The sequence below is a fragment of the Propithecus coquereli genome, unplaced genomic scaffold (assembly GCF_000956105.1).
Source record: "Propithecus coquereli isolate 6110/MARCELLA unplaced genomic scaffold, Pcoq_1.0 Scaffold25, whole genome shotgun sequence".
NCBI classification, from domain to species: domain Eukaryota; kingdom Metazoa; phylum Chordata; class Mammalia; order Primates; family Indriidae; genus Propithecus; species Propithecus coquereli.
Window position 1 is genome coordinate 7837325 of NW_012148063.1, and position 14590 is coordinate 7851914.

The following is a 14590-nucleotide window of genomic DNA, read 5'->3' on the forward strand; positions in this document are numbered from 1 at the left end:
GTAGTCCCAGCTACTCAGGAGGCTGAGGCAGAAGGATTGCTTGAGCCCAGGAGTTTGAGGTTGCTGTGAGCTAGGCTGACGCCATGGCACTCTAGTCCGGGTAACAGAGTGAGACTCTGTCTCAAAAAAAAAAAAAAGAAAGAAATACGAACATAGTCTGAAGAACTGTTATAGATAAAAGGAAACTAAAGAGGTTGATGGTTAAATGCAATGTGTCTTGGATTGAACAAATAAAGGAGCTATAAGGACAATATTGGGACAATAGGTGAAATTTGAAGTGGACCATGGATTAGATAATAGTTGGATCCATGTTAAATTTCCTGATTTTTATAACTGTTCTTATGTAAGAAAATGACCTTGTTATTTGGAAATGTATACTGAAATTAAAATTTAGGGGTAAAAGGGCATTGTTATTTCCATCTTTCTCTCAAATGGTTCAGAAAGAAAATGTTAAAGCAAAAGGGGCAAAAATATAAACAGTGAATCTTGATAAAGGAAATTTCTGAAAGTTTACAATTATATAGAAAGGGAAGGAGAAAAGGAAGAAAGAAAGAAAATGGCTTCCTAAGAGTCACTACAACATTTCTAAATCCACTGCTAGTAGAAGGCAGGACCACTCCACACAGAGCATTGCCTCTTAGCCCACCTGTGAGCCTGCTAGTGTGTGTAGTCAGTGCCTGGTGAAATGTGGACAACTTGAGCTACCAAAAGCCAGTTCATTAACATGTTGGTTTTTTGCCTTTTTTTCCCCTTTCCCAGCTGAAAATGTGGCCAAAAAATGGCAAGTGAGTAGAGAAGATCAGGACAAGATTGCTGTTCTGTCTCAGAATAGGACAGAGAGTGCACAGAAGGCTGGTCATTTTGATAAAGAGATTGTACCAGTTTTTGTGTCTTCTAGAAAAGGTGAGTATATAAATTATAATGGTTTAGACATCAGCCTATTTATAGGTAGAGTAGGTAAGAGTAAAATAGAGTAAATAGGTAAGAGTAAAATCCAAAAGAATTATAGGAATGTTTATAAATTATATCTTAGTTATGTTTTTAAGGTTGCAAAGATATGTCCTGGATATGTGAATGTGTAGGAGGGCTGTTTATGGGATGCTGTAACATGGGGAACGGTGCCAGCATTCAGGAACTCTTGGTCCGAGAGTGTCCAAGGCTGCTATGTGTATACAGCAGGTTTCAGGAGAAACTGGAGCATTGGCTCATGGTTGCTAGGAGGCAACAGCTGACCTGTTCCCCCTATAGGCTAAACCTTCTCAGAATTGAACATCCACTACTTCCTGTTCCTTCTGTGTGCATCTCACATTTACATTTCTAGAGGGTGGATCTTTTTGGGTCGTTTGTCAGTTTCTAATACAGAATGCTCCAGCCAAGTTCCATTATTGACAACTGACATTTCCTATGTCTAGCCTCTATGAGATTGGCTTTGAGGCTCCCTAATCCACTCAGTTGTAACCACCAAGTGCCATGACCCAAACTATAGCAACCTTTTGCACAAACAGCTCCCTGTAACTACTTTCTTCAGGAAGGGGTAGGAATCTGGATAACATTCAAAATGTCTCATGAGATCAGTTCTCATAAAATGTTTTTTAACAGACAGTAATTCTTGGTAGTGTATACTTTCCTTCTATTAGAATGAAAGTACTTATATATTAATTTTCTACCAAATATGAATCCTCATGTTTCATATGTAAGACCACTATTCCCAGCACACTCCTTTCCATCTCTACTAATCTTGGTTTTCCATTTTTCAGGTCTTATTGAAGTTAAAACAGACGAGTTTCCTCGCCATGGGAGCAACATAGAAGCGGTGTCCAAGCTAAAGCCTTACTTTCTTACAGATGGAACAGGAACAGTAACCGCAGCTAATGCTTCAGGTTAGATTTTCTGAAGGGCATTTGGGGGAATTCCATCTTCTGCAAGGTCCACCAAGTGAATACCTTTTTTTCTTTTATTTAAATATTTATATAGAAAATTATTCTTAAAGCTCAGTTTAAGGAAAACGTAGTTTCTCTATATTTGATCATTGACTTAAACCCATACTGAAAGAACTGATTTGGTTTCTTGACATCCCAACTTGACATACAAACAAAAAAGGAATTTAGGGAACTCTTACATCTTTGTACTTTTGCAATACTAGAAACTCCCAATACCTCCTTGTGAGGCCTGGGCTTATTCCTTACATTTTCTTGAAAACCTCCCCTCCTGCACTGCTATAACCTCTCCACTCTTTCTCTGGCCAATAATCACTTTGCTAAACTTAACTAACTACACAGTAGTCTATTGAATTATGACAAATGGCTTTGCCAAGATATAACTCGTGTCTTCAGGTGGAAAAGAAAGAAGCCACAGATATGTACTTGAGGTGAATGAGCATCACAAAATTAGTCACTGATATTTTACAGGAGTGAATGATGGAGCTGCAGCTGTGGTTCTTATGAAGAAATCAGAAGCTGATAAGCGTGGGCTTACATCTTTAGCACAGATAGTTTCCTGGTCACAAGCAGGAGTGGACCCTTCCATTATGGGAACAGGACCAATTCCAGCCATAAAGCAAGCTGTGAGTGTAACTGTTAGATCTTATCCTTTGCTTTTTTGTTAATTCTCTGGGACCACAGCAATAATTGCAATTCTGTATCAAGTCCTCCCCTCCCTAAACCTTTGTTCAGATTTCCTTTGCACTCTAAAATGTTGGGACTGTGCATGTTTTTTGTATTTATTCCTATGTTGCCGGGGCTAGAGTGCCATGGCGTCATCCTAGCTCACAGCAACCTCAAACTCCTGGGCTGAAGCAATCCTCCTGCCTCAGCTTCCCGAGTAGCTGGGACTACAGGCTTGCGCCACTATGCCCGGCTAATTTTTCTATAAATATATTTTTAGTCATCCAGATAATTTCTTTCTATTTTTAGTAGAGACAGGGTCTCGCTCTTGCTAAGGCTGGTCTTGAACTCCTGACCTTGAGCAATCCACCAGCCTCAGCCTCCCAGGGTGCTAGGATTACAGACGTGAGCCACCGTGCCCGGCTCCTATCAGGTTTTATTTGCTGTTCCCCTTTTAAGAAATTTGTCAAGCCTTAAATGAGCTTATTCATTTAGTTGTATCTCTAGTCTTCCTCTACCAGAAGAGTAGCCAAGAACATTTAAATCATGCTTTTTAGGGGAACTGATTATATACAAATGACAAATGCAACTGGTTCAAAATTTAAGAGAGTTTAGAATTTTTTTTTTTTTTTGGAGACAGTCTCACTCTGTTGCCCAGGCTAGAGTGTCATGGTGTCAGGCTAGCTCACAGCAACCTCAAACTCCTGGGCTCAAGTGATCCTGTTTCAACCTCCCGAGTAGCTGGGACTACAGGTGAGCACCACTATGCCTGGCAAATTTTTTCTAGTTTTATATAGACAGGGGTCTCATTCTTACTTAGGCTGGTCTTGAACTCCTGAGCTTGAGTGATCCTCCCGCCTTGGCCTTCCAGAGTGCTAGGATTACAGGCATGAGCCACCACATCCAGCCAACAGTTTAGAATTTCTAAGAGATCTTATAGGGCACATCCTTAACCTTTTGGGTAAAACCTGAGATATCACTGAGTTAAACTAGGAATCCAAAGCAGTCATTTTTAGAGACCTTTTAATATTGTGCAGCATGCTTTTTAGTATCTATGTTTACAATGAAGAAATAAAGGGCTTAACTTTAGCCTGATTTCTGAGGCCTCTTAATCTTTCCCTTAGGTCGCAAAAGCAGGTTGGTCATTGGAGGATGTTGATATATTCGAAATCAACGAAGCCTTTGCAGCCCTCTCTGTTGCAATAGCTAAAGAACTTGGACTAAACCCAGAGAAGGTAAGTATCAGCAAGTATTCCCCGAGAGCTTGCCAATTAATTTCACAATGCAATCTTAAGATCAAAGATAGTAATTAGAGATCTTCCAGGTATTGGCGATTTGGTAATAGTTGAAGAAATAATTTGGTTAAGTTCCTACTGGGATTCAGGCAATAAAACCCCCCAACCTTGACTACATTACTTCAGACATTATAAATAGAGCATTTTAGACTTTTAAAAACAATTTTTTAAACTGAGGAACAAGGTCAGGAATGGGTTTCACAAAGCTGTGTTTTTCTAAGTAGTTAAAATGAAAACTTGGGTTTAAAAAGGTAGGTTTGCTGATATTAATACGAGGAAAAAGATAAGTTTAGGATTTTAGCCGTGTCTACAGAAGAAAAATAAAAATCTAAGGTGAATCTTTTCTCCCCTTAGGTCAACATTCAGGGAGGGGCTATAGCCTTGGGCCACCCTCTTGGAGCATCTGGCTGCAGAATTCTTGTGACCCTGTTACACACACTGGAGAGAACAGGCGGAACTCGTGGTGTTGCAGCCCTGTGCATTGGGGGTGGGATGGGAATAGCAATGTGTGTTCAGAGAGGATGAACTGCTTAAACTAAACTTGAAACTTCATTTCTGTTTAAACCAATAAAGTACTAAGTTGTAAGATGTGAAACCAGAGGACCAAAGTGAGGAAGGAAACCATCTCCTATGTGAACCCAAGTTGACAGCTTGCTGTACTTTAATGTGTAATACTCAAGGTACAAGACAATTGCATCTAACATTGTTATAAATAAAACAAATTAGTCATCAAGGGCTCCAGAGTGAACAGCATCTTCATAACCTCCATGTTTATCATCTTTGCTTTCTGGATGTAACTTAACAAGATCATCAATTCGCAGAATGGTAATTGCAGCTTCTGTAGCAAATTTCAAACTCTTAACTTTAACTATGGTTGGTTCAAACACACCAGCTTGTTTGTTGTCTCGAGGTTTACCATTGATCAAATCAAGACCAATCCTGCAATTAAGAAAAAAATATTAAATGGCCATTTACAAATTGATTAGGCAGCCTATCAGTTCCAGCTATTCCATTCAAATGTTAACCTTGAGAAATGTTTGGACCTTTTAAGTTAGACAAAAGTAGTTATAAAGAACAAACACAGCACTGAGTTGCACAAAAGCCTAGATGGTAGTAAAGAAATCCTGTCTCCAAACTTTACGAGAAGACTGCTTGAAAATGGATACTGATCACTCTAAAGTCATCTTGTCTGTCTCCAGAGGACCTTCCTATAGGTAAGTACAGTGACTATCCAGAAAAGGAGGAAGAGGTTAGGAATCAGAGTTGTTAACTAAGACTCACCAATGCTAACAATCATTAGTCATCATCCCTTGAATTAGAGTGAGCACTTGCTGTAATGTGTTTTATGTAAAGTGTTTGACAAGTCTCTTATTTATGTTTGCTAACCCTATAGTGGACTATTATCCTTTTTAATGCTACCATTTTCCAAACGTTTAGACTAGAGGCTAAAAAGTTATTTGTCACATTTAAAATAGAACCAAACTACCATATACAATATATAAAAAACAAAAAAGGGAAACTGTATGCTTACCATTTTAGATTTTTACGTTCTGGGTTAACTTGAGCCTCATTATGAAAAGCTCTTAGCTTTGCAACCAGATCTGTGGAGTCCTGGGCAGCATTAACTGCCAGTGTATTAGGAATAACAAGAAGAGATCTTGCAAACTCAGCAATAGCAAGCTGTTCCCGAGACCCCTAAGAAGAAATACAATTAGGTATCTAAACAAATTGAAAAAAATTAGAAGCCCACAGCAGCAGCTAAGGTCTCAGACAAGGTATATTAATAAAATGCCAAATATCTCCTTTGTGCTTCTTGAAATAAGTAAGTCTTCTTACCATGCTGGTCGCATAGTTTTCAAGGTATATGGAAAGGGCGGCTTCTACAGCACCCCCACCTGGAACCACAGATTTTGACTCCAAAACTCTCTTCACTACACAAAGAGCAAAATGTAAAGAGCCCTCCATTTCATCACACATGAAATCATTTGCCCCACGTAAGATAATTGATGCAGATGTACGAGCTTTGGTGCTGTTAAAAACAAACAAAAAAATCCTTTAAATGGTATTTTTATAAAACAAATGTCCATAGTAATTCATTGCAAGTCCCCTTGATTAAATCTGGCTTACACAGGACATTGAGACTATACCATACCAAAAACAATGTCTAGTCCATGCATAAGAGATGAAAATGGTTACTTCACCTCAATTTATAATGGCCCAGTATTATTTTATCCCATGCGTATAACTGCTCATATCATTGTAAGACTATGGCAGCAAATAAATGGGAAGAAAATCTATTTTTACTTAAAAAAAAAAAATCTGTATAGCTTTACTATTTACAAAGTAGCTCTTACTTTCTGATTAAGATCAGTTCATCGTCACAGATTCTCTCCTGTACCACCTCTTCTGCTTGTCCCAACATTGCAGCTTCAAAAGTTTCTTCGCCTTCCAAATTGGCCAGGGTTGACAGAATAGTTGCTATTAAGAGAGTTAAAAGGGATCTGTAAATATTGTTCTTTAATGATGACTTTAATATCCTTAGATTCAGAAACTTTGATGATAAAAATGATACATTAACAAGTTTAAGGTTTGGTTAGGCATCAGACAAGCAACTGTCCTTTTATCTTAAGATGGAGCTATGTCATTTTTGAGTTAAATTCAGTTCATGAATTTCCAATGGTTCTGTATTTGTGGCATAAAGCATTAAGGGAGTATGAATGTTTTTGAAGCTGCTTGGTGTCAACAATACAATGTAAAAAGACCTCTGGCATAGTCACATACAGTATCGTAAGAATTTTATGTGAGAGCGGGTAGAAGACATACCTCCAGAAGCTTTAGCAATGCGTTTAAGGTCCCTTTTTAAAACTCTTCGAACTGCCATGGCACCAGCCTCCACAAAATACTTCAGACACATATCATCAATTCCACCAGTGGTTAGAATAACATTGGCACCAGTTGCCAGGATCTTCTGAATTCTTTCCTTGGTGATATCTGATTCTCTACAAAGTATTTTAGTAACCCGAAGTTACTATTTTTTATAATACAGCCATAAATTCTATTAAATATTTATCACAAGATAACCACAGATTATATTAACCCCTCTTTCCTATGACCAGAATTTAAATTAGTCCAATTTATGGAAAAGTTCAAGGAATTAAAACCACTTAGGGCTGGGTATGGTGGCTCATGCCTGTAATCCTAGCACTCTGAGAGGCCAAGGCAGGAGGATCATTTGAAGTCAGGAGTTCAAGACCAGCCTGAGCAAGAATGAGACCCCCATCTTATTAAAATAGAAAAAAATTAGCCAGATGTACTGGTGTGCATCTATAGTCCCAGTTACTTGGGAGGCTGAGACAGGAGGACTGCTTGAGCCCAGGAGTTTGAGGTTGCAGTGAGCTAGGCTGACACCACGGCACTCTAGCCCGGGTGACAGAGAGAGACTCTTGTCAAAAAAAACCCACAACCACCACCCCACAAAATCACTTAGCTCTTCTCAATCCCAGTTTGAGTTACTAATCAAGAAATGTGGTTAGAGATTAACAGGGGCCCTGCCTTCAAGGATATAGTGGGGAGGGGGATTACAATCACATTCCAGGTTAAATGTCGCCGAAGTGACAGAAATTATGCAGAAATTAGAAGCATAGGAAAAGTGTAAGTCCAGCACTGGAGGTGGGACAAGGAAGTCAAGAGAGAGGTCCAGAGTTGAAAGTGCAGAAGTAGGCAGGACCAGAAAATGAAAAACCTCGTAGGCCAGGTCGAAGAGTCTAGATGGCTAAGAAGCTTAATTATTTTTAAGCAAGGACAATATTGCCAAATCTTTGTTTTCAAAAGGATCCCCTAAGATCAATAGGGAAACTGCACTGGAAAGATGAATGGCTGAAGGCAAGGAGATGGCTTCGGTCACTGGGAAACACAGCCAGTGACTACTGAAGTCAAATAAATACCAACATGGTGTGGGCACAGTGAGAAATCAGAGTTAAATTTGGGACAAGATTAAGTTTGAAGCCTCTGTTGCCAATTCAGGTGAAGCTGCCAGAAAGTAGTCACTTATTGTATGAAAACCTCAAACAAACTATGGGAAAGAGATATAGATTTGATTATACAGATATAATCGAGGCCATGTGAGTAGGTAAGATCAAAGAATTTTTAAAGCAAAATGAATTAAAGATCATATTCAAAAGGGTCCCTGTTAATCACTTTAGGACAGTTTAGTGCCACAAACTGTACTAAAGACTGGGGCTACAAAGCCAAGGAAATCACTGTCTCTACCTTTAGAGCTCACAACCTGGCTGTAAAAACATAATAGTAGAAATTGGCAAGCCCCATGAAGACAACATATAGGGAGTCACAACAGAGTATAATTTAGATTGAGGAAGAAAAGCTCCTGTGAGAGCTCAGGTGCTTCTGCAATAGCCTGGGCAACAAAATACAAAGTAAGTGAATTTAATTTGTAGGCGAGGGGCAGAAAAAAAATGGTCTCAGTGATAGATTAGAATGGGAAAGGTATTAGGCAAGAGAGGAAATTACTTAGTTTTTCTGCCTGAATGAAGGGGTCCCTCTCATTAAGATGGCCAAGAGCAGATTTGGGGTATCGTCATGATTCAGTTTTGGACATACTGACTGACAAGATGCTTAAGCAACATTCAGTTAGACAGATGTATGCCTCCCCAAAAAGCATTTCACGAAGCAAGTAAGGCTTGCTAGGAAGGTCAAGTAAAAGGGAGGCTAAAATGTCTCATGAATTTCACACTAGGGATCACTAGTGACTTTAACAAGCAGTCCTCCAGTGGAGAACAGGGCTGAAAAGGTGATGAGAAGAAAAGCACCCAGAAAACATTTCTGTGTAAATCACTCTTGTGCCATCTGGCTACAGAGATGTGGAAGGATAGATACAAAGTAAGTGCAGCAGGATGTGTGAAGAGGCTTTCATTCAAGGGCAGGAGAGTTATAAGTGAAATCCAGGAAAGAAGGAAGAGTAGATAGAATTAGTTGAAGATGCAAATGAGAAAATCAAATCAATGAAGCAAGGCTCTAAGGCAGAAGGCAACACCACTCTGTGACACTTATTGTACAGAGACTGGCTTTTGATGGAAGAAAGGAGATTTTGTTACCAGGAAGGAGAAAAGAGTACCTCTGCAGATAGATTTAAAAGATGATCCTGACTCTTAGCAAAGATTTCTTGTAGGTTTGGTTGAACTACTGTTTAAAACTATTTACTGTTTCAAACAACTATTAAAAAAATATTTGATAAGGGTCAAGCATAAGTAAGCAGTCAAAATCCTATAGCAGTAGTCAAAGTATCTTTAGACTAGCTCTTCCAGCATGCCAATCAGTAACACCACCACCTGCAGCCCCTAGTACCTGGCATACAGCAGGCACACAGTCACTACTACACTGCTGAGTTCTGTACTGCTTCTTGGAGGAAATTAGATTTCTGGCTTTTCTATCTTTAGTATCAACAGACTCATAAAACCAAAATTTCACAAAAAGGCCAGTTTCCATCACCTTAAATCCCTCTTTTAACACCATCACACGAGTTTTTCTGGAAGTTTATAAATAGTTTGACTTCACTAAAAATTGTTATTTTTTAAAGTCCTCCATGACGCACTTAAAACTCCAGTTCCATAAACACCATATTCTGCTACTGAGTAGCTCTGATAACTTGCTGTTATCTATGAGATACAACATGAACTCTTTTTACTGTTACCTGGTCCAACAGAAGGGTAATTTACAAACACCCCTTTCAAAGGTCAGAAACAATCTCTCAACATACCTCTGTCTAATTTGGTCCAATTTTTCAGGATCCGTAATAACCACCTGTACACCAAGTTTCATTTTTGTTTTTTGCAGGCTGAAGTCAAGGCAAGCAATTTTTGCATTAACTATTCTCTTGGGCATGCCTGTAAGTGAACATGATATTAACTTCCTTTACAGTGAGTATAATAAGGCTCTGTTTCATAAAATACAGCTATCCTTAAAAGCATAATAAAGAGTAGCATAAAGATATTGAATTATATACATAATACAAACTTAAATGATAATTATATTTAACTTTAGAAAAATTTAATGGTATTAAATGTCCATTATTTCATTTACATTCATTCAAACATGTTATATGTGCTTTCAGTTACAAAAAGATGTACTGTATGCAACCCCCAAAAAGCTAGTTTTAACCTGGAGTAATCTCATTCTATAACCAAATCCTGAACCAACCTTACCCTGGGATCCCACCACACAGTTGAGTGCATAGCCACTGATCAGCATACTCTCCATCTGACTTCTCCCGTGGGCTTTCAGAATATTAACAGAATTGACTGGATATCGGGGATGGCCTCTTATATCTGTGTACTTAACAGCAAGTACAGCATCTACTACCATATTGGCAAAGAAATCACCATTTCTAAGTTAACAGTTAAGGATAATAAGACATGGAAGAGATAAAGGGAACAACTGAAAATCAAGGGTAATCTGAAGGAACTTACTTTTGGCAATCTCATTCGTCAAATAAACAGCATTATTTATGCCATCAAAATGCTACATTACTTATCACTATCTGTAATTTATGTCATGCTTATACATGCTTTACATTACCTTTTCACCCTAGAAAACCAGGAAATGCAACAGGCAGCTCCAGTACAGCATCGCATCTCTAATGCAACATCAATTTGCATAAAATTGGTATTTTAGATTTTACTGCATAAAAAACACAAAGTCTTATTTTTAAAAAGCCTAAACTTCATTGGACCAACACAAGGATACATTCCAATGATTTTGGAAGACATCGATGTCTTAGCAGCATTAATCAGGCAATCTCTTCCAAGTTCGTCTGTGTTAATAATGAGGTTTTCACTGATATAACGCACTGCTTCCCTTTTTAAAGTACAGGAGAGAAAAATACTTATAAATTCACTACTCAAACCTTTTGCTTTCATCATGTTTAACATGTAGTGTCAAAATGTCATAGGCAGTATCCTTCTGTTCAGCCATTTCATATAGAAGGAGGACACCAAAAAATCATCCCTCTTCAGATCATGGCAATTTTAATCTATCCCATAAGCATAGCCACTAAAATCTATCATTAGGAGAAAATGTGGTAGTCAAATGGGAAAAAGATACTGGCCCGAGTTCTTACTTCAAATATTGCTACTTAAATGCTAAAATACAACCTTTTCAAATTAAAATTTGGTCATTAATGAAAACATTAACAGAACAGACTATTTACAACTATTACATCAAGTAAAAAAATTTTCTCTGAATGTAAAGAATCTTACTTGCAAGCAAGTCGATAGCCACTAATTACTGATGTGGGATGAATTTTCTGTTTGACTAGTTCATCTGCATTTTTTAGAAGTTCTGCTGCAATAATAACCTGTCAAGAAAACATTCATTGCTCTAAGTGCGCCTGACATTCAATATATGCAATGCCTATGTAAAAACAACACTGTAATGGTCAGATATTATTAACCACAATGGTGATGAAATGAATAAGTTGTTATTAAAAACTTGGAAAAAGAGAATTCTACAAAGCACATTAAGTTCTCATTGAACTTCATCAATAGATTCTTAGAAACTACAACTTCAAGCAAAACAACATATTAGTAGGTCCTTGAATACTGTTACGTAGATGATGGAAAAAAAACTGGTTTTGTTACATGTCCTCTCTAAAGTCACAGTTTCCAAGAATCTATCAACAACTTCAGGGAGGACTCACTGCATTCTAATTGCAAATGGCCAAAACAGGATAGGAGCCAGAAAAATGTTCTGGCTAAGAAACTAGTTCAGCAGTACAATAGAAGATAACACATGTATTACCTTTAAAGATTAAGTTCTCAGTAGAGGCTAAATCAAGAGCCTGACTCTTCATACGATTTTTATTAGGCTATTTGGTTTATTACAAATATTGTTCTTGTAACACTAAAAACTAATTTTTAATTAAAAAGCCTTTTAAAATCCCATCAGCTTCTTTTGGGGAAACTGAATTACTTTCTCACACTTCCATTTTGAATTCCTAAGATTACTGTCAGCTGGGACTACAGGCATGCGCCACCATGCCTGGCTAATTTTTTCTATATATTTTTAGTTGGCCAGCTAATTTTCTTTCTATTTTTACTAGAGCCGGGATCTCGCTCTTGCTCAGGCTGGTCTGGAACTCCTGAGCTCAAATAACCCACCCACCCGCCTCGGCCTCCCAGAGTGCTAGGATTACAGGCGCTCGGCCTACTGTCAGTATTTAATATATAAGAATACTTTTTCCCCAAACTGGTAAAAATTTCTCCTGTAGATAATTATAAAAATTTTAGAAATCTCCAAGTCTCAGGTGGTGAGAGAAATACAGGGAGAGAAATACAAAACTTTACAAAAACCATAAAAAACTTGTGTGATGCATGAATATTGTCATAGTTAAGCGGGGAAAAAAAAGCCCTCAAAACTTGTGAACGCCAACATTTAAAATGATGGGACTTATGTTAAATGACCTCAAGTTTCTTTCCTACTTAAACTGTATAGACTAGCTACAACCATCAACTTTCAAATGTTTCTGAATCACTACCTGAAAAATTTAATTTTCCCTTCTTAAATATGTAACTTTTTCCTGACTCAGAGCAAATGATTCACTTATGGCTTCAACTCTCTGAATTTTTTTTTTAAAAAAGAAAAATGACCATTCTTTAGCCACTCTACCAGACTACCCACCACTGAGGTAGTACCATCTCCAACTTCTTTGTCTTGCAGATCAGCCAGCTCACAAAGAACTTTGGCTGCAGGATGTTCCACCTCCAGTAATTTCAGGATGGTCGCGCCATCATTAGTGATGGTTACATCCTAGGAAAATCGCAGGGAAAAAAATGACAAAATAAACCACTTACAGAAATTAACACAGCCGCACTAAGATACACATTCACCTTTAATAACAACTTCCAGGATTCTGATCAACACAAATAATTAACCCAGCAATGTAATTAAGATCTTTTTTTTTTTTAGGCAACCAACACAACCAGTGTACTTACACCAATATCATCCACCAACATTTTATCCAAGCCAACTGGACCAAGAGAACTTTTCACGATGTTAGCAATAGAAGCTGCAGCCATAACTGTAAATAATCAATGTACAAAAAATGAAATCAGAAAAACCCACAGCTCTAAAAGACAATCGTTTAAGCCTAAAGAAAACGAAGACTCCCAAGAGCCCATGAATTTTCCCAATCTACAAATCTGTCCTATTTAAAAAATCGCCTATTGAAAGTCTAGTTGGGAGAGAACTAGTAAAATTCATCTTGAGTACAGAGTTCATAACTACAGAAAATAGCCACAATTTCATGCTCTACTACTTCATGCAGGGGAAAAAAGAAAATTATATTTATCAACCTTTTCCTTCATTTCCTTGTTTTTTTTCATTGAATTAGCATAATTTATTATCTGTGACATCAAAAAAACAGTAGTTGAACGGAGAAGGTGCTTTAACTTAAAACTTAAAAATCTGTTCAATAAAAAAAAAAAGGAGCAATCTGTCGAAAATCAGTAAGCTCGAAAGGCATCCATGACTTTAAAGTATAAATGCTCTACCAGCCACACTGGATTATAGATAAGAGAAAAAGAAGAATAAAGCGTAAAAGCTCTCAAGAGACTCAACAACAACAAATGCTTTGCAAATCCGTATTAATCTTTACTAGGGTAAATACACCCACTTGACATTTCATCACATAATTTTACCATGAGAAACTGTCAACGATAGATGGGGTAAAGATTGGATCTGGACATCCGGGGCCCCGGCATCGGGGTAACCAACAGGGTATAATTCGCAAAACACCTAAATTCTGTTGCCATTTGTTCATCTGCAAAATGAGCAGCTGAATCTAGGTCTTTTCCCGTTAATGTTTAATGGTTATAAAACAAAGCCCAAAGGTTGAGATAAACGCTCCACCTAGTTGGAATCGGAACAAAAGGGGATTCGAGGCGTGGCTGGCACGCGTCAGTGCGGGAGGCTCGCTTTTCAGGCGCAGGAGCTCTTCTCGAACTGCGGGCCTCGGACACCCACGCCCTTCCCCGGCAGCTCTCAAAACGTGCAGCGCTCTCAGGATTCTTCCCCTACGGGAAGAGGGCGCTACAGCCCCGCGAGAACAGCGGGTAAGTCGAGTCAGGCCGCGGGTCCCTCCGAGGCCCTTTCTGCTGGGGATGAGAAGGAAACCTGAGAGGAAGGCAGCTCGGGCCAGCCGACCTGGCTGAGAGCTCGGCGCGCACAGCCCGCGGGCCCGGCACAGGCCTCACCCGCCCTTACCGTTCTGGGAGCGGATTGCCTCCCCAGTGCTGCGGTCCCCGAACACGGACAAAGGCCCCTCCATCTTCGCGGCAGGGTATACGTCGAATTTTACTCACGCCGCGGGCAGCCACTATCTCGGTGCCTCAGCCGAGCGGCGGCCACTACAACGCTGGCGACAGCGTGGAGCGGACCAGAGTGACGCCGCAGGGGCTGCTGGGTAACACCGTTCCGCTCGCTTCCCCGGTCCCGCCGCGAAGCATGGCGGGAAAAACGGAAGAGGCGGGGGAAAGAAGGGAAGAAAATATACCGAAGGAGACCGGTAAAGGGCTGGCTCTGTATTTTTGTCCAATTAGAAAGCGGATGAGAAGAGCGCTAAAGCGGAGAACGGAAATCAGGAATTCCGAGACTTTTGGAGGAAGTGCTCGGCTGAACGTC

At 39.1% G+C, this 14590-nt stretch overlaps 2 protein-coding genes across 2 annotated transcripts in view; one reads left to right on the top strand and one right to left on the bottom strand.

The window, feature by feature from the left end:
- The window catches only part of ACAT2 (acetyl-CoA acetyltransferase 2), a 10577-nt gene extending 5947 nt beyond the window's left edge, over positions 1-4630 (top strand). The window contains exons 5-9 of the mRNA XM_012646815.1: positions 760-903; positions 1758-1880; positions 2409-2563; positions 3728-3838; positions 4253-4630. Coding sequence (XP_012502269.1) covers positions 760-903; positions 1758-1880; positions 2409-2563; positions 3728-3838; positions 4253-4423 — 704 coding nt within the window. The 3' untranslated portion in view covers positions 4424-4630. The remainder of the gene's footprint in view (positions 1-759; positions 904-1757; positions 1881-2408; positions 2564-3727; positions 3839-4252) is intronic.
- On the bottom strand, positions 4542-14429 carry TCP1 (t-complex 1). Its single transcript, XM_012646814.1, has 12 exons — positions 14174-14429; positions 12904-12989; positions 12590-12718; positions 11170-11267; positions 10658-10768; positions 10117-10298; positions 9672-9798; positions 6722-6897; positions 6253-6376; positions 5735-5927; positions 5430-5593; positions 4542-4837 (listed from the first exon to the last, which is right to left on the bottom strand). Exons 1-12 carry the CDS (start codon positions 14235-14237, stop codon positions 4621-4623), a joined length of 1671 nt encoding a protein of 556 aa, XP_012502268.1. The 5' UTR covers positions 14238-14429; the 3' UTR covers positions 4542-4620.
- Positions 14430-14590: the final 161 nt, after the last annotated feature.